At 32.6% G+C, this 27,998-nt stretch overlaps 1 protein-coding gene across 3 annotated transcripts; it reads right to left on the reverse strand.

Annotated features, from left to right (window-relative positions):
* Window positions 1-41: 41 nt before the first annotated feature.
* On the reverse strand, window positions 42-27,998 carry LOC125057438 (fasciclin-2-like). 3 transcript variants are annotated; one of them, XM_047661131.1, is made up of 16 exons: window positions 27,803-27,998; window positions 11,748-11,901; window positions 11,225-11,382; window positions 10,120-10,253; window positions 9,082-9,222; window positions 8,462-8,599; window positions 7,884-8,024; window positions 7,433-7,572; window positions 6,656-6,768; window positions 5,548-5,695; window positions 4,920-5,115; window positions 3,561-3,838; window positions 2,998-3,121; window positions 2,749-2,917; window positions 1,989-2,157; window positions 42-1,385 (listed from the first exon to the last, which is right to left on the reverse strand). In XM_047661131.1, exons 1-16 carry the CDS (start codon window positions 27,852-27,854, stop codon window positions 1,268-1,270), a joined length of 2,373 nt encoding a protein of 790 aa, XP_047517087.1. In that variant the 5' UTR covers window positions 27,855-27,998; the 3' UTR covers window positions 42-1,267. The 3 variants fall into 3 exon arrangements, with proteins under 3 accessions (XP_047517087.1, XP_047517086.1, XP_047517088.1); XM_047661130.1 differs by having other exon boundaries at window positions 2,998-3,133; XM_047661132.1 differs by lacking the exon at window positions 27,803-27,998 and having other exon boundaries at window positions 2,998-3,133; window positions 11,225-11,377; window positions 11,748-11,871.

Genomic DNA, 27,998 nt, shown 5'->3' on the forward strand with positions numbered 1-27,998 from the left:
TATATAATGATTGAATATACCTAACCCCATTAAAATATCGATTAATTTTTTTAAAAACTTTATTATAATCTTTGGTTTTTACAACACATTTATAGACAACTATTTCTAAATTGTAATATAAATAAATGGTAAGATACATCTATAACAACATTTATTGTATGTACATTAATATATTTAATACATATAATTATAATTTGAATATGTATATAAAATGTTGAATTTGTTATTTTCTTAAATATATTTATTATTCAATTATTAAATTGATAGCAATTGATAACAGTATCTCTCTTTCAACACGCGTTTTAACGCGACAAGAAACGCCGTGATATAAATTCCAATCACTATGAAACGCACGGTTTTGTCTATCATCTTTTGTTTTTAATTCTGATCTCTCAACTATTTTAAAAGTTTAAAAAAAATAGCATTACAACGTGAGAAAAAATATAAAAATATTTATTTTAATGATTTTTTTTTTTAATTTATATACTATACTATAAAATATTATAACCGCGGCGTTAGTGCAATAGTTTCGCTAAATATGCATACCAAAAATGATCGAATTTCCACGTATAAGAAGATATGCTTCCGCTTAGTTTTAAATACGCCAACAGTGCTTCTAGAGCTTCAGATATTCAGGATTCAGAGATTTACATACAAAATTCTATCTATCTAATTAGATAGTTACTCAAAACTCCTTTACGAAATATATGCGAATGATATCCACGCTCTATATTATTGTTTGTTACCTTAGTAATTAGCCTTAATAAAACGTAACGTCAACTATTACAAATAAAAAATATAACGATAAAGACACATGCTCCTAATATTTACAATTACATACACATATATCATGAACATAATATAGCACGAGTAACAACATGGAAATTTTATGCGGTAATCATCGACCTTCAGAAGCAATCAACAGTCATTATAAGTAATATTTGATGAGGATATCTATAATATTCTATATACAATATATATTTCAATAAAATATTCTTATGTACGCTTATGTAGTACATAGTAACTAAAATTGAATCTTTTTTGTATTGTTGCGTGTGGTAAGATAATCTCTTTAGTTTGTTTGTGTTGATTTACTTTTTGTTTAGTGAAAATTTATGATAGTGATATTTATTCTGTACCTGAAAGAAAGATGTTTAACGCAGCTTTATGTTAGGTCCGCATGGGAATTTAAATAACCTATATTACTCGTTTTACAGATTTCACATTAAAAAATAATTGTGTCGAAAATATAAACTTATTATCAATATCATACGGCAGAATGCTTCCCCGTGACGACACCCGTGTTCTTATTATATTCAAACTCCTTGGGCCCATCACTTGATCGTCCAATTTCAGTGTTTTCTCTAAGAAGACCTTTTCTGTCCCTAAAATGAGAAAAGAAAATCGTGTTTATACATATTGTACTCAAGCAGCGTCATTGTAAAACGTGGACTATAGATGGTACCGTTTGTGTTACCGTGGTTACTATTTACAGGGAAAATAGGGAAGAAGGAAAAACATCGTTCAAACACAAAGCTAATTTAGTCAAAGCCATAATATAAAAATTGACAAAAAATACTAGAGTGATTAGTATAAAATAGTCAATAATTTTGTCATATACGCTTACTTTTAGTAAAATGGTTGACTTTAAATTAAAAACATTGGTTAGATCTATATTTTTTTAACTTTGACCTCTTTACTAAAATTTTCCATAACATATAAGAGAATAGGCACATCTTGGACACGAAGAGCTAACTTTAGAAAATAATGAAAGCAGCTGGAAGAGGCCTTGTTGTCACAGGACACGCTGATCACCATAGCATAGATTAAGTTAGGTTATGTATCTCAAACAAGTGTTTATATATATATTAGTGTCAGCAATAAACGCTCAATAATAATTAAGTTTTAAGGCTTTGTTACTAAATAAATAAGATTTACAGCAGCCTTTCAACCGTACTCTGAAGTTGGTGTAATAAGAAAAATCTTACCGTGCATTAATCGTCTCAGTTTTCTTATCTTTCTTGTGAATGCAACTTGCAATGACGCCTTTCTTTTTCAGCACCAGAAGTAAGAAGTCTAAAAGAATTAGACCGAGGAATACCGCAACCAGGACGATTCCTAGTGTTGAGCCAGCTGTAAGTGCTCCCGGTTCTCGCTCTGAAGAATAACATCCTTCTTTAATTTCTTTGTAGACAATATCGTGGTTTAGTTATATCATATCACTAGGGGGTTCTAGGTTCCATTATTTTGGGTTAGTAGGCATAGATGATACATGATTGGTTCTCAATTCGTCGGAATATTTTGTATCTTGTTCCTTTGGTTAATTTTGAAGTTTCTTAAGTATATTACTTATTTTTAATAAGGATCCTCGATTATTTAATTTATAACTACAATATTTATTACATTCCTCATGCACTACATTTATCTGACGTCAGGATTTAAAAGAAATGCAAGTAAAATAACAAAGAAAAGGAAATTGCATTAATATTTAAAGAAATGCAATGGTATTGTCCCGTAAACCTGTTGAGAATTTTTTATGTTTGTAAGGTCTACTTAAGAATTACACTTTGAAAATTTATTATTTATTACGTTAAAAAAATAACTCGTGCACTTGAGTTATCAAGGCTTATTCAGTCTCAGTTCCGGGTTCGATTTATTATTGAGGATGAAAACAAATACAATCAAATATAAATTGATAGGATAGTATGAAAATTGTTCGCATAAACATAATCAGAAACACACATTTACCTGGTAATGTGATGTATGTTGAAGCAATCGATGAATTTCCGAGAACATTGTGAGCGACCAGCTCGAAGTAATACGTCATATTTCCTTCTAAATTGTTTAAATAAAACTCATTTGTTGGGTCAAGAGTTTCTTCTATGCATTCATTATTTTGAATTGCCAGATAAACCACCTAAAATAATTGCAGTATGTATAATATTTATCCAAAGATCAAAATAAATTATATTTAATAAATAATTACAAATATATTACCGGACAATAGCGAATAACGTAGTAATCAATTTGTTCGCCGTTATCTTCTCCAACTTTCCATTTAAGGATTCCATTCTTTATCGATTCTATATCTGTACTCCAAGTAGGTTCTTCGGGGCTCGATCTGAAACAATGCCTTATTATTAGTTCGAAACGTTCCTTAGACAGTGATAACGAAATTTTTATTATTATGTGAGCTTTAAATAATATATGTTATTGACGTAGCATCAGAAATATTAAAGAAAGTGGCGGAAAGTTCTCGTATAAGCACGTCGGCTTAAAAGCGTTACTACCAACTGCACGTGATTGTATCTAAGTCCTCCATCTAGAAAGTCGCAACACGTCTAACGTCTGAAACTAGTTAAAAAAAATTAACTGATATTAACTAGAATTTATTAAATTATTAACTACTCAACGTTTCGAACGCTTTTAAGAAATTGAGGTCAGAGAGACTGCCACATCATTAAAACAGATGTTTAAATGTGTAGGTGCTTAAATCAAAGAAAATATTTCGAAACAGTTTTAACTAAAAATCGTACAATTAATTAACTAATGTAACTTACTTTTCAAGTGTAACAAATTCGAGATAATTGCTCCAAGATCCAGCTCCCACATCATTGACAGCTGCGAATTTAATTAAATAACTACTATTTGGCTTCAACTTATTTATTTTGTACGGCCTATCGATTGACCACGTTCGGTTAATATGTATATCTGTGATATTGTAATTGTTCAAAAGATCGTATTCCGAAGTGAAGCCCACGACCGGCGGTCCATTAATTTGCTCTGGTCCTACGATAGCAAATATCACAGACGTTGAAGTAATATTCATTACTATCGCCTGAAAAAAAATAATGTTGAAACACGACAAATAAAGTTTATTGTTAAAATATACAATAATGCGAAACAAGCTGTTGTTTGTTTAGTAGCAGACGATGACACAATATTACTAGTGGATGCTCAAGGTTCGTTATTAACAGAAGCAGTGTTGGTCTAGTGCCTTCATCGTGCGACCCTCATCTATGAGGTCGAAGGTTCGATTCCCGGCTGTGCACCAAAGAACTTTATATGTCCGCGTTTAATATTCGCTCGAACGGCGAAGGAAAACATCGTGAGGAAACAGAGTTGCCTTAGACCCAAAAAGTCGACGGCGTGTATCAGGCACATGAGGCTGATCAACTACTTGCCTATTAGATTGACAAATGATCATGAAACAGATATAGAAATCGGAGACCCAGACCTACAACCTTTCTAGCGCCACTGATTTGCTTTTTTCTTACTATGACTTTTCTGTGACAAAATTGTTTTAAAGACTCTTAATCTATAAATAATAAGCATTTAAACATTAATCTTTATTAGGTTTGTATTAGATGCTTTATTTGAAAGCCTCAAGAATGTGATATTAGTTGGTCTGTTTAAGCACACAACCATGATTCACGCTAATTGTAAGGGAATTTATGACTTAAATGTCAAAACTGAAATGCTTAAATTTTTTGTATGGAATCTCTCTGTTGGCCTTTTCAGCTCAGCTCAGGCTGTTTTAACAAACGTATGGGCTTGGGCTTTTTACAGCGAGTAATGCAAGAATATCTACAGCGAGACTTGGCACTCGGCTTGGGCCGTCGCGTTCCTCACGTAGTAGGGCGCGCCGGTGGATATGGGAGGGGATACAATGCGCGAAGACTTCTGTAGCGCAGGTCATGCATGGTGGGATACAGGCCTTGTACAGGGTCACCTTGTGTCTAAGGGACATCTGTAGCCTTTTATTCAGGAGGAATTAGAGGCGAGAGAGGACAAACGAGGCCTTCTTGCGAACGGCGGCTATGTGCTTACAGAAGTACATGCCGCTATCGTGACTCCTAGATATTTGATTGTTCATTACGATACAAAAGATTCACATAGTATGTATAAACATTTCTCACATTTCTAATCGGTGGCGGTGCGAAGCCTTCTAAAAATACGACGACTTTCTTGGCGGTACCGTACTCGTTTTTGGCTATGCATTCATAAACCCCGTACATTGTGTCGTTTTCAAAAATAACGGGTACATTATTATTGTTTAGTATAATCCTGTTGATTTCCAATTGTTCTTCTGTTGATATATCTCGACTTTCGTATCTGAAATTGTAGATATAACCGATGAATGTATGAAGACTTGGAAAACTAAGTTTCATCATCGGACGTCGAGGCAGAATACGAAATTCCACCCGTATCACCTCGACGTCCGACGTTCCACAACTGAGCGTTTTTGCCGCGCAACACCACTATGTGGAATTAGCTGCCGCTAATTCGACTTAGGGCCCTTAAGAAAAGAGCGTACCAATTCTTAAAACAGCAGCAACGTTCTTGCTAGCCCTTTGGCAAAGTGAGTGTCTATGGGCGGCGTTATCACTTATCATCAGGTTACTGCCGGTTTGTTACATTAAAAAAAAAACAATTTAGTCTTATTTTTATTAGAAGTTTATAGAGCTAATATGAAACGTCGAACAGTTCCTCATATCCAGTTCATGCTATTGTTTTTATTATCATTTTGGGTTGATAAATACGTACCTCCAAGTTATATTAGCCGGGGGATTACTCTCCTGATCGCAGGTTAGGTTAACTGTATTTCCATTCCAACCCCAGACATTCTCAATCGGTTCTTTGAACACCGGTTTGTAAAATACAGTTAAATACATTTCAGCGGTTACCGAGTCCGCTGGAAAAATTATAATATAACTGTAGTAACTTGATGAATGACTAGCCCCTACTTATTAAACAAGATGTCTTAGGGTGGTTTTAGGGAGTACTTTATACTTTATTTAATTCATTCTTTGATTTTTCTTAAAACCGTACGATTCAATACAATTTAGATTAAGCCTAGTTAGTACCTAACCGACAAACTAAACCAAATATAAACTCTAAGCGTGGTTATAACTGAAATATCAAAAAGCTATAATCCAAGATCGAAATTGTATACTACTTGAATGTATTTTGATGCATATTTGAAATTACCACTCGAACCGAGTCTATAACAAAAACTTTAGGGGGTTTTAATCGATATTTAAGACTTTTTGAAGTTGGTTTTAGGGGGAAAATTCTGTAGGAGTTGGTATCACTGCCTACAGAGAACGCGGGTCAGTACTGATTGAGGATTCAGTGGACCATGGTGGTATTGACGGGGTGGACCGAATTGGGTTTGGTAGATTGTGATTAAAAGCGAGATCAGTGCCCTGAAGTCGCTGCTATAATTTAAGCTAAAGTGTTATAAGTAATGTAAATAGGAATCAATCTAAATTAAATTTTGTATGATAATAATTCTTGTCTTTACTACTCACTTGTATTACTCACAAGACGCCCTCTAAACCGATGACGATGTCAATATCGATGGATATATTTACAAAATATTTTAGAAAATGAAATATCCAGTCGTGCGAATCCGGGAAAGTCCACTAGCATAAATTTAAGTAAAATTCATTAATTTAAGGTAGCAAGGAGATCAAGCTTCTCTCCGTAACAATACAAAACTCCATTTCCATTCATATAATGGAGTTCGCGACTTCAGAGTAATGTACCACAACCGTTAAATACTAGGTTAAAATTGTATTAATTACATATAGTGACAACCCTATTATAGACTACAAGATTTGGGCGATGGTAGTTTAATACTTCTACTTACCATCATTTGTTGCATTACAAATGTAGCTCCCCTCGTGACTTCTATTAACTCTTAGAAAAGATAAATACATCTCTGTTTCAGTATCACTTATAACTTTGCTGTCCCAAACTATACTGGAAGAAATATACATTTATGATAATTTAAGTTAATTTGGACTGCCCATAGGAGGATTTTAATGTACAAGTGTATGCGCACAAAGACAGGTACACTTTATATTGTGGAATGGAAAAATAAGGAACTATCCGAAGCGATGGGTCTTCAGCCCAAATTCAGAACCGACAGATTTATAATACGTGGTCCTCGGATAATTCTTAGTCAGCATAAAAATTGAATTAATGCAATTTAAAGATTTCTTAAAACTGAAACGGCATATAAAACATAGAGAAAGCCTTTTTTTATAATCGTGGAAGAAATACTATTTGAGGGCGAGGGAACGCCTCGCAACGAAAATATGTAATAATCACTTACATATCCTCGTAGCTCAATGCCTACGGGGATATGAGGGCATTCTCTCTGGTACTTAGAGTGGTGAGTGAGCAATACGCAATAAAACAACCACTCCGGTTATCGCTTGCGCATTCTAGTTGGGCCTCCACGGCTTTGCCTAACCTCCAAAATGCGTTACGCGCTAGGAGAGGAGCATTCCTTTTCCTACGTTGTTCTCCACTTCCAGCTCGAATCGAGTCAGTGAAGAAACGCAACTCAGACTACTTTACTGACATAACTTAGAGCCACCCTAGCAACATATCTAAATTTTGAGCAATAAATTAAATTTACCTTAAATCGTCAGATTCACCGAAAAAGGCAACATTTATTTGCGGAACAGGAATCCCTTCCGCTCGGCATACAAGTTGTACGGTGCCATCTTCCACAGCCGTTGCATTTTTAAACTGCGTTATTTTTGGTGGAACTAAGACCTGTTAAATTATTATTTATAATATGTAGTTCAGTAGTGGTTGGGGCATTGTAATTTGTTCATTTAAATAAAACAGAGAACGCCTTTTTTGTATTTTAAATGGTATGTTTCAGAGTTGTTATCAAATACGAGAAAGTATTCATCACATTCTGATTTTAAATCAGATTCTTTTTTTAAATAAATCGTCCGTGCGATTTTTGAGTACTGTTGGAAACAGGTGAAAAGTGTAGTTAAAAATATCTAATCGAACAGACGGCGGAAAATGAAATTATTTATATAAGGAATATTTACTGTCACTATTTAACTACTTACGTTCAATCTTATTTGCTTTGACACATTTCCAGCTGTATTTGAAGCTGTACATTCGTATATTCCCGTATCGTTCTTATCAACATTTTCAAATTCTATTTTATTCAATGTTTGCTTATAGTTCGGTTTGCCGTCAACATGGGCCTTAAAACAAACATAGCGAAATTATTTTTCCTTCTTAGTCTTATGCACTAACGTTATTGAAGCACAGCACCGGTATTCTGTAACTTAAACGATAGCGATATCGATTTCGACGTTTTTGTTTGTATTGGAAGTTACTGAGTATCACCGCTGATCCGTCTCTCCACATAACAAAGTATTTACTCTATTTACACTTTGCCAGAAAGAGACGTATTTTGTAGCATTATAAGACAGATTCTTTATAGAAATGGTTGACCATATAATTTATTATGTTAATTAAAAGAAGTAACTGCTAAGTGATTTCAAGTGTGATAGACAAAATCATGTTTTAACTTAAACTATACAAATGTCGAAACCATATATTATTGTCATTTAATTCAAAAATAACCTTATATTTAAAAGGAAAGATAGAATACACTAATCCCAATAATATAACTTACGTTTTTGTAAATCTTCTTCCAGCTGTACTCTGGCGGTGGTGTTCCACTTGCGATACACTCCATCGAAATAGACGCTCCTTCATAAGCAATATTTTCAGGAACAGCAACAAGTTCGACTATTTCTGGCATTGTTACTACCTAAGAATTTGTTTTCAGTGATAAATAAAATATTGATTACACTTATCCAATTATTAAAAAAAAAAAATAACTCTTTCCATAGTATCTTACCATTTATAAAAATCAAACACACCACTACACGCAATACTGGTCGAGAGAGTTTGCTTATCTTGCCGAAGCCGCGTACAAATAATTTGAAGAAGTCTATTAAGTATTAGGGTGTGCAATTATTTAATCAATTACCGACTAAAATTCGTTATATTAGCGCGTCTAACCAATTCAAAAGGGTATTAAAGATACATATCAAAATGAGCCTATGATATTATTAGTACTAAAATGATAAAGAAAAATATGTTTACTTTCTTGGTTTTAATTGTTGATACGTAAATATACCCATCATTACCAAATTTATTAAAACCCACTGGATAGATAATCTTAGCATACTTATCAAAAACTTAAAAATATATGAACAATACTTAAGGTCTAATTTTAAAAAGCTATACCTCAACTTTAATGTCGATGGCAACTTCTTCGCCAGTTTCGTAATCAGCAGCAACGCATTTGTACACGCCGTTGTCTTCTATACTAATGTTGTGTATTAATAATCCTTCTGATGATATCTCGTACTTATTATCATCTGTTATCTATTTGGGAATAAAATAAAATCTATTCTGTAGAGAGACAATTAAAACTCTAATAAAAATAAACAATACGAATACTAAATCGTTTTAGTTGAAAGTTCACACATCTACGAAATCTGTATAAGAAAAAAAAGCTTTATTACGTAATAAAAAAGGATTTATACTTAAAAGAGAAGCCAAGCTAGTCTTTTCCATTTGACATATCAGATCAATCTTTTAACAACTATTTTTAAATTCATCAATTTCAGAAGTTTTTCAAAGATAGCGGTTTTTCATTGTACCAGGATTAATTTGTTTCAATTGTCTGACAACTTAACTAAATAACTAGTTCGTCAATGCAAAGTAATATGACGCGAAATAATGTTACGAAAAAGTCAAAATTCATTCTTAATACATCTGTAATGTCTGGCCCAGTTAATGTTTATTTTAAATGTAAGTACCAAATACTAAAAAAGAACAAGGTATTCTTGCCTCGTACCGTATTATATATATCAAACATTCTTTGAAAAGAGGTTGCGAAAAAAACATTTTATAAATATTATAATATAGCTAGAATTGTCCACCAACTTTGATTTTGTTCCCTTAGAAGTGGAGTACAAATGCACAGGCGTTAATTATATAATTAGGTTGTCGCCTGGTAGATAGTATCGGTAACCCCAGAACTAGTGCCTTCCTCGCTCAACGAATAAGTATCGTAATACAGCGAGGAATGCTCTTCTTTGATATTTTAATCCTTTAAAATTTGTTTGAATTTTCTTTCTTGGAATTATTATTACAATGTATTGTAAAGAACTAAATATATATATATATATATATATTATATAATCGAATCGGCTACATAGAAAAACGTTAGCATTAATTACAGCTGTAATTACGATCTTATACATGAGATTGGCTTACCTCAATAGGTTCGAAGTTGTCTTTGTGCCAACTAATTAAGGGATTAATATCACCTTTGGCTTCACATGTTATTAGTGCATCACTGCCATTAATGACGTACTGCGTCTCTTTGGTGTTGATGAAGTATGGTGCTTCTGTAATTGCAAATTTAATATATTGCAAATTTGCAAGCTTTTTTAAGTATTACGTTTTTAATTTGTTTTGTGAATTGTATCTTAACATATAAAAAGTATATGATACAAAACCAATAAATTGCTATGTTAAAGTTTTTAGTGGTTTTGAACCTTTCAGTAGTTCTAGATTAACGATAGCAAAGAATCTAAGAACCATTTTTCATATTCCGTGAGGTATTTCTGCGGCTCATATAAATTTTATATACTGTTTTGGTGCAACAAAAAATTAGATCCTTGGGCTCGCCTAACAATAAGATTAGAAAGAATCAGGAGGAATTCGCAAGCTGGCTTTTTGGCCATGGGCGACGAATTTTATTTAAAATTAAATGAGAACTCCATGCGTTTGCCCCCTATGTTTACTAGAAGAGAAGAGAAGCTTTGCTCTATTGGTAAAGCGTATTAATTTGATAGAAGTGTTTTTTTTATAGAAGGGCTGGCCTTTCTAACAGAGGCTCATCTGATCTTAAGTGATACCACCCCAGAGGGCTCGCGAGTGCAAATTTGTACCCTTAGTAGAATTAGTTTTTAAATACTTCAGTGGCTGGTTCCACATAGTGGTGGTGCGCGGCAGGAGCTGACATAGAAAACTCTCAGTTGTAGACGCTCAATAATGATACGGGTGGAATTTCGTATTCTGCCTCTACGTATTTGAGCAATTTACACTTGCTATGAACTAAACGTCAGGTAATGAAATGCCGTAGACGTTATATTTGAAGATCATACACTTAGTCTGATTACCTGCTTGCCTATAAATAAAACATAAGCAAATAGAAACGTTAATTTGAACTATGATATATGTATTTTACTGATACCTATAGCACAACTGTCTTCAATCTACCCTATATGTTCCAAACAGCTGGGTTATTACCATGTGCTCTGAAGGACTAATTAATTATTATTATATTTCAAGCTATTAATATTTATGTACGTACCATATGCTTGGACGTCATATGTGTGTACATAATGAGTCTCGTTATATACAGTGAAACACTTGTATTCACCGGATGATGACTTGCTCATGTGTGTTATGTACAAACTATTTGTAAGGTCGTCCCACCATTCCGTGTATACGTTCGATTTCGTACCTGGTCTTGTGGAAATAATTATTAAAGATTAAACTAGTAATCACATTTCAATTTAAAGAAAATTATTCTATTAAGTATAAGTAAGAATAGTAAGGTTTAATTTAAAATATTTTGGTTTTTATTAGCCATCAAATTAAGTTAATCGGGGATTAAAAAATTGTCTGGATAGGGATATCTGATGTCAGATATCAGATGAACATTATATATTATTAAACTAGCTTACTCCCCGCTTCACCATCAGTTATATAGACAACACAAAAATATTTTCAAATTAAATCAGTACTTTATATTATTGTAATAGTTTTAATGTAGATATCTAATAGCTATTATCTTAAATTAATAAATTAAATTGAATGAATATAGTTATTACCCCGGTGGCATTATTTCCTTATCATTAGGACCAAACCATTTAAGAATAACAACTGAAGGTGGTCGCTCATCACATCGGCACTCCATGTAAAAAGAACTTCCAGTTTTTAATCTGTATTCATGGTTTTGATTGCCAATAAAGCAGGTACTGCATTCTGAAACAATAAAGATAATATTTAACATGTTTGCTTATACAAAAATAAAATAAAAATATTTTAACTAGCAGTGTTGGCCTAGTGGCTTCAGCGTGCGACTCTCATCCCTGAGGTCGTAGGTTCGATGCCCGGCTGTGCACCGATGGACTTTCTTTCTATGTGCGCATTTAAAATTCATTCGAACAATGAAGGAAATGTGGATGCTGTGTGTCAGTCTGATCATCTACTTATCTATTAGAATAAACAAATGATCATGAAACAGATACGGAAATCTAAGGGCTAGACCTAAAAAGATTGTAGCGCAAATGATTTATTTTTTAAATACTTTTACAGTGTGCATATTTATTTCTAATAAAACGAAGGCTATGTAAAGTAAATGTTAATAATCGGGATTTAGTTAATTTTTCATATAAATAACGTGAAAGAACGCTATTTGTAACCAACAATCGTAGTAGTACCTAATGTAATATGATCAATCATTGACTGTACTATTAATAGAAGATAATACTTATATAATTCAACAATTAATTAACTCCGTAAATAATTATTAATACCATAATAATACCGGATCTACAACGCAAAACATCGTAAATTTTAACTAAGACAAATTTGTTGGTAATTCTAGACTCTAAATGAATGATGGTAGGAGATTTGTTTGGCGAATCTTATTTAAGTTGTGCTCAAGTTGGCAATATTATCCCTCTGACGTCACAAAGTTTTGTATGAAGTAATTTAATGCTCATCTCGACTTTCAAGATTAATAATAGCATAAATCAGTGATCTCGTTGAAGATTCCGTTTCCATTTTGGAGTCTTTAATCATTGGGAAACATCAAGTGACAATAAATTCAGTTATATATCGTTTAGTTGTATGTTTGTATGATGATATTTTTTTCGAATTCAATTTAAATTAATACATTTATGAAAGGATTTAGGGAAAATTTATGAAAAGGGAAGTTTCATAAATTTTCCCTTTAGTGCTTGATTACTTAACTTAGAAACCGTTTTTAAATCTTGATGCTAAGAAACAAATCTAACTTAAAGTTATTAGTTTATGTTTTGCTTGGTTGACTGATCGAGTTTATTATGTCTACCCACATTTGTGTTTCTGTTTTGTTTCGTTATTTTATATACGTACCTACATCTGTGCGCTCTAATTTTTAATCTTAGTTTTACATATTGTTTCTCAGTAAGTGAATTATGTATGCTATTCTTATGAGAAATAAAGTTATTCTTAAACCTAAACCTAGTTGTACCGATGTTTTTCGGGCATAGAAGAGTCATTCTAATTATAAGGTTTGGATCTTCTATAAAACTCTAAAAGTCCAAACTCATCAGAATTGGTTAGCTGATTTAAATATCGAAATTAAGTCACAATGGATAATAAAAATGAAAGCAAAATCACTAAATATTAGACTCTAGAGGTATATCGATCGCAACACGTTCACTGCGTAACAGGCCGATATCAGCCTGCCGCGGTATTTCCGCTGGTGCGGACGAAGAAATCTATGTCCCTCTCGCTGGTGCGTAACGATTATCTCAGGTGTTTGTAAAAATTCGACAGGGACAAATATATATTTCATCTTGCGGTCAAAATTGTAGGTTTTCCCCATCAAAATATAACGGCAGGCTTTTATCGACCTACCACGCACTGACGCTGCTTTGCATCCGCTGAGTGCGGCAGTGGGCCTATTTCAGCCCGCCCTCCCAACAGGCAGCTGGCGACCCGATACCGCACAGAGCGCGCGCCCGGCCAATTAGTGTTGTGCTATCTAACTGATCTAACGTAGCGTTCGATATAATCAACGATGGCAAGCAATACAAGAAAAATACAAAATTTGGAAAATAGAGTAATTCTCCTTGCAGTTATTGACAGTGATAGTGACAGCAGTGAAGAAATATTTTCCACTAAGAAAAATAAAAAGTATTTCTGTTTCCAAGACAGGCATACATAAGTAAATAAATACATTTTTCAGTTCCTTTACGATAATTCTGTTTTAATTTCGATATTTCTCTGTCCCATCACTACTAAAAATATATTCTAGTGCGGTTCAGGTCGATATCGGCCTGCCGCTTTTCCTGCTTTATTTCTCATTTCCTGTTTGCCAGATCCCGGGGCGAATCAAACCTAAGGAAGTTAGGTTCAAGGTCATTCTAACAATATAAAAAAAAATGTATACATTATGTTTCCACAAAGTTATAGCAATTTAATCTATCCTAGTGCTGTTGGGTCTAGAAAGACCTGCCACGCACCGGCGGAAATATCATTGGGGGCGCATTTTGGCCCGCCGCCGCACCTGATGAAAAATTATTATTTTACTTGCCGCAGTGAACGTGTTAATGCGATTCCCATATAAATTGTCAAACTTACAGTGGTCAATTGAACGCCTAATCAAGAAAGACGGGCGTAATGTAATCAATCAAATTAGTGCTATCGACCAAAACCACATCGAAGGGACGTCTAATGGACAATCTTGTAAATAGGTATACGTACGTTGCATTTTGATTTTATTATGTACTAGCAGCCTGTCCTGACTACGAACGGTTAGACATTTATTAAAAAATAAAATATGTGGACAATGGCACAGATATCGGCTCCATTATATGTCAGAGAGCTCGTAAATTAACAACGTCAAAGTCTTATCAGCTTATAACCGTTAATACTTGTGGCTCATTCGATTTGTCAATACTATTAGATCTACGTACAAATTATATATAATATATAATTTGATGGTCTGTAGTAATATTAATTTCAAAGTCATTATTATTAATGTCAGAGCAATTGCGTTAGTGCTAGCTGCCATTGTCGTTATAATTCAATAACTTAAAAGTCAAATTAGTTCAAAACCGTTAATACTATGGTTTATTTGATTTTTCAATGTTGCTAGATATATACGTAGTAATAGTAATTTCATACTATAACTACTATATCGGTATATTACGATATAGTAATTTTATACTATATCGTAATATACCGATTTAAAAATTAGACTCTAATGTCGAAATCAAAACTGACGTCATTATCTTCAATAATTTATGTGCAGGTCCTGTTTTTATTCAAATTTAAATTCAGGTTTCTCTATATTGTGCATAGTTCTCCCTCCCCGTCCACTTTGTCTGTCTTACCCTATTTTCAGATTGTCTTTGACATTCCTTTAGTTTTATCTATCTCAATCCGATATATTTAATTTTTTAAATGTCAGATTTTCCTCTTTATAATATAAGGTTACATAGGAGAGTGGTGTTAGCATAGTAGTTGTAAGTTTTGACCCTTTGAACGGGGACACCGTTTAAGCCAATGGATTAACTATTGTGTGATTTTAAATTTCTTAGATTTAAAAAGTTACGTGTCAGCTTATCAGCTACATGCCTATAAAATTATCAATAGTATTGTATTTTCTTTTCGTTTCCATGGCTGAATAATAATACTAACGCACATTTGAGTACACTAACACCTTTAAATGTATCAGAAAAAAAATATTATAAAATGCGTTATTTTTATGACTGTGATATGATTATTATGGTGGCTGTACACACTCGTCGAGACACCCCGAGACAAGCCGAGTGCGAGAGTGTACAGTAGAGCTCTCGTCTCGCCTCGCTTCCTCGCAGTTGGTCTCGCCTCTCTCGGTCGCCTGTCGGTTTTTTGCGCACGAGTCAAAGGGTCTCGCGAGTAAAACGAGAGCGACCTGTACACACTCGTTCAATCATTAAATTTTGGATAATATGAAAACTTTATGATCCTAATTACCAATTTCTGTTGCGGTGTATAGTGACCATCTTCTTCTTCGCCATGGCTTCGTATTTTTTTTAATGGTTAACGTGAAGAAAATTATAATAACTCATTGCACAAAGACAAACAGCAGCAGCGGTTGCCACGTCCATTATCAACGGTGTTTTAAATTCAATTAACGTAACGAGTGTGTACAGGCTGCGCTCTTCTCTCGGTCCTCTCGGTCGAGACTCCCGGCGAGAAGCTCTCGCCGAGTGTGTACAGCCACCATTATAGATAAAATGAATAATACTGCAATATTAATAATCTTATTAGATTCTACGCAAAGAGGTTCGAAGTACTATTTCATACATCTGATTTAATTACGAATGTTATTTACTTAAACCCTAAAATACTGTTTATGAAAAGCAAACATAATTATGAGTTAGACTTTGAATCTATATTTGCAGGTTCATATGCAAGCCACCTGTAACGCATAAAAATAATTTATATCTCATTCTTGATCGGTATGAAGACGCTTTGATCTTTGGCCTCGTATATCTGAAAACGCTGACAATACTAAACCACATCCGCTTAACCCGATTAACACACAACAGTTTTAACACATGAAACTGTCATCTTCAATGTAGAAGTTAAAAGATAGTTTTTGTAATTTTGTATTTTAATTTTATTATTGTAATGTTAATCTACTTCCGTTGATTAAAACCGCGTGGTTACCGTGGTTAACGTACAATGCGTTATTCCAAATCGATTTTATATATGTTTATATGATCTATATTTCTAGTATATTTTTCATTCAACAATTTAAATCCAATTATAGTTAATTGAATTTAAATGTTGGTTCAAGGAATTGGTTCTTTGTTCTATCGAGATTTAATTTAAATTTATACACCAAGACAAAATCATGAGTAAGAGTTAAATAAAAAATCGCTAACTAAACTACTATAATAATCATTTATTTGCAAAGAAAGTGATACATTTAGATTGATTAATTCTAAAAAAAGAGCACAATCAGCCATATAAAAATAGAAAATCATATATTAACTATCATAACGCCTTAATAGTAAGAACAGTTAAGTTATTTATAATTGTTGTCGAAAGTTATGGCCTAAATGCTCCCCGAAGCTTTAAATGCACATTGCCTTTAAAAATGTCATCACCTTCCTCTAGAAAGCATTACACGGCAGTGATCTGAACTTCTGAGAAGGTGATTAAATAGTTTGATAGCCATGGCAATTTTTTTTTAATTCATCATGGTGCAACATGCACCCACAGCCGTGTTTGATCCCTCGGTAGATACAGGCAAGAATATATTTTTAACTAGCGGACCCGACAGACGTTGTCCTGCATGATATTTCTAGCAATTAGGATATTAAACAAAGTATGAAAGTACCGACTGCCATCTGCCTGGCGGATTTGTGATTCTAAACCACCCACCCACCCAAACGCATACAAATAAAATCATTGAAATCGGTCTAGAAGTTTAAGAGAAGTTCAATGGCATACACACAAGATCAAGCACACACATCTTTTAAGTTAGATCAAACTGCACACGGTGTGCAAATTTGATTGAAATCGGTAAAGTAGTTTAGCAGTCCATAGCGGACAAACAACGTGACGCGTAATTTATATATAGAAGATATAACAAAATCTCTTTCCTATAGGCTATACATAAAAGGTTGACTAACACAACTATGCGTGGAGAAGCCCTCAATTTTTGGTACATCCGTGAATAATTTTGTTCCATTTCCACGCATTGAAAAGAATAAATTACACAAACGTGTCCAAATTAACACAACTAGGTCAATGTTTTGGCTTTTAAACAGAAATGGTAATCACACAAACATTGCGTCATTCAGTTACATTTATTAAAGCTTTTTAACTTATAGACTATAACTATTGACTTGTTAAGCGAGTAGTTTGGTGAATTATGCTAAAGTCAAGTCTGAGTTCTGTGTCTGAAGATTTTTCTTTCTATATATGCGTAACATACTCTTGCGTCGAAAGAAACCGTCGTGAAGAAACTGATCCATTTTGCACCTACAAAATAACGTCAACCATGAGCTCTTATTGCGAGCCTATTGACAACCTACAACTGCTATGCATCGCTTTTTTATACCATGAAGTCGCGACTGAACTAAAATTCGTCCGTTTCGCCTTCAAACTATGACGGAAGAAGCGCTTCTACAAAGTTACTTTTTGTTCAACATTTTTGTATCGAAGTGTCCAAATAATATTTGAAATCTTATAAAATTCACTATTTTAATTAAAAATTCACAAAATAAGATTACTATGTCTAATATAGGTCAAGAAATCTATTCATAATAGAACTGATTTTTTAATAATAACAGAACTATAGATATATCTACCAAAAACATGTTTTTTTTTATTTGAAATATTTCATTTCTGCATATACGGATCAGTATGTAGTAGGAACATAATTAATAACTCAAAGCAGATTAAAGTAGCTACATTCCGACATATTGCACTGACATCATCGTATATAATCGTAGGACTTTCAAGGACTCTGGTTTTACGAGAATGTTAATGATATAACACTTAAAAGGATTTATGTATTGTACCGGACTTTATACTCAAGCAAGGCCATATTGATTATGGAACATTTGGGACTGAATGAAAAACTGCTTCTGCAATGAACGTAATTTGTGAGATACTTAAAATAAATTAAAGTGTTGTGTCGCTTTGTTGCTAAGCGGACCTTTTGAAATATATGAATCATTCTAAAAAATAAGGAAGTATAATTAACTCTTTTGTTGAAATTGAATTGTATCTGAACCCAAAAAAAACTACCAATATTTAATAGGTACTGTACGGTCTTCTGTCATCGGGGTGCTTTAATTAATAGAGAATTTTATTTTTACTCTACGAAATGTTAATTGCTATGTAACGAATGAATGCAAAGTAACAATTGGAGAGAGTACAAAATGTACAGCCTTGACTCGTACAGGTACTATTATGCCTGCTTATTATTATTTTTAACTGCAGTGTTATAAATGCAAAAATACGTACGCTTTGACGTTTCAACTGACGATTTTTGATGCTATAAAAATATATACAGGATCTTGAATAGTAACACATTGTTCAACCTCGATAGATTCGTGAGCACAAAGTAGAATTGGTCAGTTTTGAAATGTTACAGTTTTGAATGTGCAATGCCTGTAATGTCTCAGCAAATAGCATGAGTTTTGCTATGATAAAAACCTTAAGTCGTTTTCGCTATCAAAAAGAACATATTATAGAACACAGAGACAAAACATTTACCAATAAATTTGCAGTGTTGTACACAATTCCCACTTCAGTCCATCTTACAAACATTAAAATTGCAATTTAACAATCCAAGTAGAAGTACGATAACATTGTCTTACAATGCTATTCTCTTTATATCCCTGAAGTTGAGAAAGCAAGTCGTATATTAAGGCCAAGTCCAAGATCTCGCCAAAACAACTTTAAGCAACTTCTAGTTTACACTTACACACCTCGGTTTTTAGGAATACGGGGTGTGAACATATAAATATACTCGAACAAAGCTTCAATTGTTTTAAAACAATGGAGTGTTGGCTTCGGAACGCTGATTTATTTATTTTAAGTGGAAATTGGAAAATGTCCGTTGATAGAGGTCAGAATCTCAATGTTTGAAATTGGAATTGCTGCTGTGTTTTTATGTTTTATGTATTTTGATGTTAGCCACTAGCTATCTCCAATTAAACATAATCAATTTATAAACCACGGTGCTTCAAGCCTTCATTTTGGAAATATTAATTCAAAGACTAGTAGAAAAAATTAAAAAGATTGATTTAACATTATATTAAAACAACCTGTATAGTCCCTTTACGATACACAAAGAGTTTTCGCGAATGGAAAACATTTCCCTCCCCCTGAGTTATATCGGTTCGTTAGCAGAAAAGCATTGGGAACCGCATCGATGCGATTTAATGTTATTTCTCCCAAGTGAAAGAATTAGCACATTCGAAAATAGCCTGGGGTGATCCCCTTAAAATGCCTTGGTAGCAATATCTATTTTAATCCCTTACCTAATAACTGGGTAAAACATATGTAATAGTTTATTTTATAAACTATTCATTCATATTTATATGTGTGTTTTGTAGAACAGGCTTTACTTTTCAATATCGTAACAACATAGTTCGACTATTTAGTAATCCACAGAGAAGCACTCTGTCGGCGTATTTGACTTTATATACCAAATTAGAATTGTCATTCGCATTTGAATCGTTTGAGGTCTGGTACATGGAAATTATTATTATTATTATTCATAGTACAAAGTACTAAGTATAGTTGTAATTGCTGGAAGTCGTAATTTTTTTAGATATGTTACATAGAATCTGAATATTAAATCGAGTTATGAAGTTTAGAAATTGATACTAATACTAATAATAAATATTATAATCTAGGTTAATACTGGCTTATATTTTATAATTCCTAATATTGAAATATACTTAAAGCATTTTCAAGTACTTAAACGCGATATTTTACAAACGCGGGTATTAGTTTTAAATTTAGTTAGTGGTGGAATATGCTGCTCGACTCCATAGGATTGGCTATCTCTCTAACTTATTTTAAAAGCTTTCTACTTAAACACTTCTTAACCAAATCCTAAACTCAAACTCAAAATATCTTTATTCATATAGTTAAACAAGTACACTTATGAACGTCAAAAAGAAGTTAAATTATTTGTAAATTTACATTTACTACCAGTTCGCAAGTCAAGGGCGTAGAGCGGGTAAGAAGAACTGGCAAGAAACTTTCCTGCTCCATCGTGACTTTTGTAATTCATGTATTTATTTTATTATTATGTGATGTTTGATGTCATATTTTGTATTACAAAATTAAGTTTGGTAATTGTTTTATTTTTCAGTGTCACTTTAATTTGATTTTTATTGATTTGGTTATGCACTTCTTGCGCTTTACTCTTAGTGTTTCTTGTTTTTAGTTTTTATTCCTTATTAGGGATTCCTGGAAGAGATCACTTGATAGCGATAAGACCACCCGTTGCATCTCTAATAATTTATTTTATTTGTTTTTATTTTAATGTTACGAAGTTTAATTAATAAGTTTAAAAATCTTACATATTTCTACATTGCATTTTAATAAGTACAACAAGGTTTAATATTTAATCCGAAAAGTGAATTAATAGAATCTGTGACTATTTAACCAACAAACAGTAATCATGAGGTACTGTCAAGCGAACTGCTGAATTTCGAAATTCACTGAAATTTCTCAGTCAAATAGTAACTAAAATCAAACACATCTAGTCCACCGGGTCATAGGAAGTGCATTTTCATATTTTGTTACACAAATATCATAACAAACATGTTAATTGCTTTTGTCATCCGTTGATTGTAGTCGCACATTAATCAGTCTCGATCTAAATAAAACTATTTATAATTAGACAATACATTTCAAACCATGTACTTAACTATACATTATTATTGTTAAAAAATAAATCTTTTTAAGGTTTTTTCTAGTGTATACAAAATGTACCACATTTTTTAGATTTAGGGTAATTCATTAAACATAGGTAATAACTTAGATAAAATATTCAATGTAACGTAATTAAGGTATATTATTTCCTCTTTAATTAAAATCCCAACAGCAACATAGGTTTAATCAATTTTAAGTTTAAATCTAGCACTTAGTTATTAACAGTATTTGATTGTTTCTATTTGTATTTCTCCAATTGTTAAAAAATAGTTTATCTTTTACATAAAACTTAGTATTTATTGTATGTATATTACTCTAAATTTTGAGTGATTTCCAGTAAAAATGGACAGCGTTATTTGCACATCAAGAGAGAAGAACCCTAAAGATTTTTTTTCTAAATGCCCAGTAGTCACGTACGTCGACAATAGGATCATTGATTTTAATAATAAGTAATAATGTTAAGATAATTATTGTAGATGTTAGAGCAAACATACAAAAATATCCTACGAATTTCAGATATTTCGGAATTCTACGTATGTGCTAAGCACATTGTTATAATATTCTACTGCTATCTACTCCGAATAATCCCATGTAAGCTAAAATCAACAATATCCAGCATTACTCGTGCGCCAGGACTAAACCTGGCTGTATCTATTTGAGATTTGCATCTGACGTTTAAATTTAGAACAGCTAACACTTTGAATAATTATAATTTTGCGCTAGTGTAGTCACATTTGAAATGTATGAACTGACTGTCCGTGGTTCTATGAATTATGTAAAACCAACATCGCACTTCTCCATCTTCTATTGGTTTTTGGGAGTACATTTTAATACTCTATTTTATAATTCGTGTAGTTTAATATAAGTAATTTATAATAGTGTATAGATGTTATATATGAACGCGTAAAAGTAATATAATCACAATATATCTTATGATACTTCAACTACTAGTAGATAAAGTATATAGTTGTCTTCGTGTAGTGTCATTAAATAGAAGACAACCCAAGTAAGCAGCATCAAGTAATGATGTTAATTAGACTGCTATATTTGGAAACATTAATATGAAATATTTGTTAAAGATGAACATTAAATATACAACCATCAATATAGTATTATTGTTTTATATGAATAATAATCTATAGAGCCTCCTCCTTCATAAACAAACATTTTATTTGCAAAGTTTTTACTAAAGTACTTATCTGTCTCTTTTCTTCACAACGTAAACATAGTTTAAGCTTTAGTTAAAAGAGTGCAATTATTAATTATTATCGAATTTAATATTCGCGAAAAGTCAATTTGGAATTGTATTGGACCACTTCTTGTATGGCAATCAAGGTTTATAATAATTTACCAATCAAAGATCATTATCAAAGATTTTACTACCTACAAGAATTTTTAAAAATCGACTTAATGTACTACTTTGGTAAAAAATATTATTCTGTTCATGATTATTTGCATGAAACATTATAATTAATATTAATTCGATAATGTAATTATAAAATAATATAATAATTGACTATGACCATATTATTGATAATGTAATGTAATATGTAACTACTATGTAAAATTCTACCTTTTAATTATGTAAGAACAATTTTCACGCAATGGCGTGACACATAATGATGTGTAGCAGAATATGCGAATTTTAGATTGTACCACTATAATATTCTCGCAAATAAATAAATATTTATTATTTCCAACCCTAATGTTCATATGAAAAAAATCGAGACCAATAATATTATGCTTTCATTAAAAGCATGACACACTTTAAAGAAACTATAATTGGTTTCAAACATGAGATTGTATATTAACCGACTTTAACGAATTAATTAGCTGTCTTAAACACAGGCGACGATAAACTTGTGTTACGAAGCTAATAACCGTAATTGGCACATAAATAACTTCCAAGTTACATTATTATGAGAATTTAATATGACTATGGAACGCGTATCCGCGGTTACATGAAAGGAAAGATAGTTGAGGTTTATTTTCTGCTTAGAATAAGAGAGCATTTTTATGATGCTGACTATTGCAAACATTTACTAATAGATAGACGGCAAAGTTTCAAATTTAATCTTTATTTTTTTGTACGTACGCGAAAAACAAGTATTATTACTCAAATTTCATATAGTCCCTCCTTTTCGAAGAACGCGTTTTGGCCAAAACAACACCGATATCCAGATTGAGCATTCTGATAAACGAGCTAGGTCTGGCTATATCCACAGTTGCTCCCCTCACACTTTGAAATCAATTTTCCTTTAGTTTTTTTAGTTTTTTTATTATCTCTTTGTGTATATTGTTTGCCTATAAGTGCTTGTCACATTAAAAATTGTATTTTATTTTTGTTCTACCAATGTAACAGTGTGCCGAGCGTTGGCAAGCTTTTATAAATAAATAAATATTGAGCCTCTGTTCACATAGAACCCGAATTGAGCTGATAGCGAAGTCTTAATGAAGGGATATTATTGCATACGTCAAAATTGAAAGTTTTTTAACAGTGATTAATGTTCACCAATATTCTTCTGACGTGAGATTATATTTTTAGAATGTTAGAGAAAGTAGATATACCGAAGGCACTAATGATAAAGTTATAAATAAATCGTGAGAGAGATAAATGTAAGAATATCAGTGAAGTTTATCCAAGTTCAGTTAGAAACCGGTAATAATATGTTTAGCCTAAGAAGTGTGGACTATATCTGATTCTAAGGGGTGTTGTTTTCAATAAGAATATAACCAGGCCTTTTTTACTCTGCAATTTTAATCTTGTAACTTCATTAAACGTTTTATTATTTTTCCACTTGTGACAAGATTTATCTAAAGACATCGAGTAATGCTATAAAGATTTAAAGATGCGATATTTAAATTCAAAATAATTTATTCACTAAGGTAACTCAATGTACACTTATAAACGTCAATAAAGAATAATATATTAAATGCTTCTAATTTTAGTGCCAATTCAAATCGAGGCCGTAGAACCGACGAGAAATACTTTGTTACCACATCTTAAAACTCATCTTTACAGATATTTCTACATCATTGGCACCAATCATTGCCTCACAATTGAATTGTAATATATATTGATTGACTCTATATTTTGAGTTTGACCATAAAGACAAAATTTCAACGTCGACGTCCGTGATTATTTCATATAAATTATTAACAAAGAATTGCGCACCTGATTTCTCAGAAGGCTAGGAAACAAGTTTTGTGAAAGAAGTTATCAAGTCCGCAGCGAGCTAACGTTTATTTGTGAACTGAAGTTTAAACTTGTGTTCATAAAGCAACAATGCATTTCCCTGGGAATAAGCTGAGATTGCATCGAGATAAATAAATTATCATCCTGGCTCGTTACGATCTTGGAATAGTCTAGTTTGTCTTGCACCTCTTGTTTAATTTTACTACAACCCTTTCTGTATTCTATAATACACTTTGCGGGTACTTCAAAAAGTCTCTAAGAAATTGCTTGTTTACAGTATAGTCAAGCTAGACGAAATACAATAATCTCCCCTATAACGCGTTTTTGTATTACGCGATGGCAGTCCTCGATATAACACGGTAGTGTGAAATTTATGATGATTTGTCAAGTTCATAATGAGTTTTGCCTGTTTCAATTGCGTTGTTTACAAAATTAAACTCTATTGATTCGTGTTTTTAATTGTTCGGTTTACGAGGTTTTAACGCGATTTGCTATAATGCGTATATAAACTGTTTCGTTGGGAATCTAAGAACTTATTTTAAAAGTAAATCACCACCAGTATCATACTCGAAATAGAACTATATTAAGCGCACGACCAACCAGGCTCCAGAAGATAGATATGGAAACTCTATTCGTTTTTCCAACAAACTTCCAAGCGAAATTAGTGAATTAACATTAAAGAAATTCAAAACTCTCGTTAAACGTAAATTAATCAATAAGGCTTTTTTATAAATTTGACGATTTTTTAAATGATCCTAGTCTATGGGATTGATCTGCTCCAGTTCAAATATTTATGGCTGCTTTGCCTAACAAACAATTTCAATCACCAAAACTTGGCGAGTAAAAAGAGTAGCGGAGAGCTTCTTGCATTTTCTTCTCGCCCTTGACTTACGAACTGGTAGTAAATGTAGTAAATGTATATTTAGAATCAATTTAACATCTTTTCTGTTGACGTTCATAAGTGTACTTGGTTACCTATATGAATAAAGTTATTTTTAAAACACTTAAACTACTTAGCAAAGAATACTAAAGCTTTATGTACATTTTAAAGAGTTAGTACAAAACTATTTTAATTTTCGAGTCACGCATTCGATTCAGAATTGATTGTGGAATCAAAGTCGTTCAATTTATTTTCATTCGAGACTCAACTGAGTCGCCTTTATTAGAACGTTATGACATAATGTGGCGCACATAATTTTAGGAATTGCTAGTCACTCGCCACTTAACGAGCTCAACTGGCTGAGAGTATAACTTTTGTGTTTGATATTGTATTAATTTATCTATTTAAGTATTGCTCAACCATTGTTACAATACGTTTTGAGAATTAGACGACGAAAGATATTATGTAATGTAGATTAATCGAAAATGTAAATCTTAATGATTAAATTTAGGATTTTTTTTTATAGAAATGTGGACCAACGGGCTGGAAGCTCATCTGATATTAAGTGATACTGTCGCCCATTGCTCTCAAGCCAGAGGGCTCGCGAAGGCATTGCCGGCCAATTAAGAATTGGTACACTTTTTTTCTTAAAGGACCCTAAGTCTAATTGACGCTAATAAGCTAGCTTTAGGAGTTGTTCGGACTAATACCTGCAGCTGAGTCTTATTATCGGACGTCAAGGCAGAATACAAAATAACATCTGTCGACGTCCGTCATTTCACAACTGAGCTTTTTTTTTAAAGATAGTTTTTGACGACTACCCCCACTATGTGGAACCAGCTACCCACTGACTTCCGGACCAATTCGACTTAGGATTCAAAAAAAGAGCAAACCAATTCTTAGAAGACTGGCAATGTCACTTAACATCAGGTGAGGCCTCCTCCATTTAAAGAGAAAAAATGCTAAGCCAAAAAAAAGTGGTAAGCGATTGTAGCATGTGTTCCTTGCCTACAGCAGAGATGCTTTGGATAAGTTCGTCAATCCCAAAAGTTTGCAGCAGCTATTATAAATTATTAAAGTTCAAGTGACAAATTACATAAGTTTCAATACTTTTTACGCATATTCCAACAACGTATGATTCGGTGTAAAACTTTAGTAAACGAGTTACATAGGTTAACAGACTTTTTATATTGTCCGTTGAGTGAATTAACAAAAGTTCTACTATTTGTTAGTGCCTGTAGTTTTTTGTACAAACTTTTGGATTCTTTATTATGTAATTTTGTTTTACCGATTTTTTTTCTTTTGTTTGGTTTTTGTTTCATGTGTTATTTTTATTCATTTGTTGTGCATTGTTTTTTTATAAATAAATAAACTTCAATATCAAAGCCCGATAAAATGTTTAATATAGCTTAATGTAATTTACTCTTCAGCAAATTGCTAGTAAGTATATTTTAGATTAAGTAAATTTCTAAAAGTCATATTCCAAACCATAAGAGAACAATGAACTATCAAATAACCTTGTGAAATATTAAAAAACATATTCACTCCGGCATATTGCACAATTGTCATCCGGCGCATTCTAAAAAATGTATATGTGTATGAAATGAATAGGAATATGTTACATGTGATACATTTTCATACGTATTATGTTACGTCCTTCATGACCATTGATCTTGTCGCTGCATTCTAAATTATACCACTGCGCCGGTATTCTGTACCTAACTTAAAAAGTGACGTTTTAGTATGCAATTTCGTAGTAGCGCTGATGTCGTTGTGTTCGAGATATTGGCAGTTATAGAGTAACAACACTGCTGGTTTGTTAAAAACAATATTCTGCTTAGTATATGATTATGCCCGGTCACGGATGACTGACTAATGTTAACTGTAATGTTGATTAAATAAGCAATTTTGAACAGTGTTGGCCTAATGGCTTCCGCGTTCGACTCTCATCCCTGAAGTCGTAGATTCGATCTCCAGCTGTGTACCACCTTTCTGTATATGTGCGCATTTAACATTCGCTCGAACGGTGAAGGAAAACATGGTGAGGAAACCGGCTTGCCTTAGACCCAAAAAGTCATAGGCGTGTGTCAGACACAGGAGGCTGATCACCTATTTGCCTATTAGATTGACGAATGATCATGAAATGGATACTGAGGCCCAGAATAGAAAAGGTTGTAGTGCCACTGATTTATTTATTTTTAAATATACAAATTTGTCTGACAAGAGATATAAAATTTATATAATAATCAGTGGTAAATTCTTAATACTAAATGACGCAGTATTTTTCCGTTCTAGACGAAATTAATTATAACCGGGTACTACTATGTGTCGTCAGTTTCCGTTCATTAAATAAACATGGAATCCTATATTTTATAATTAATAGTCGCTCAAACAGTCAATATGGTAAAGATCATTCACGACTTTAAGTAAAAAGTTATGTCTATAAATGTATGGCGTTAAATGAAATTTAATTTGATAAATCAAATAATACAATTAAATTCACGATTAATTTTAATAGTTATGATACTGTTAACTGAATAGAAAAAACTTTCCATTTCTCTCTTAAAAAAACATAACATACATTAAAAAGTAAAAAAAAATATTTACATTAAAAAATACAAACAAAAACTTACCAGAAATAATAACAAATAACGTCAGACGAAATACAAGATATCTCCAATTCATTTTAACAACAGATGACAAAAGAATCCAAACTACGGTTTCCCGCGCAACCACAGACTTCCAAATTGTCAGGACGCGATCGGATAGCTGCACTAATTGATTTGAGCGGTTGTCTCACGTACACGGCGTCACACGACTGACGTTTCT

The sequence above is a fragment of the Pieris napi genome, chromosome 16 (genome assembly GCF_905475465.1).
Source record: "Pieris napi chromosome 16, ilPieNapi1.2, whole genome shotgun sequence".
Classification (NCBI taxonomy): domain Eukaryota; kingdom Metazoa; phylum Arthropoda; class Insecta; order Lepidoptera; family Pieridae; genus Pieris; species Pieris napi.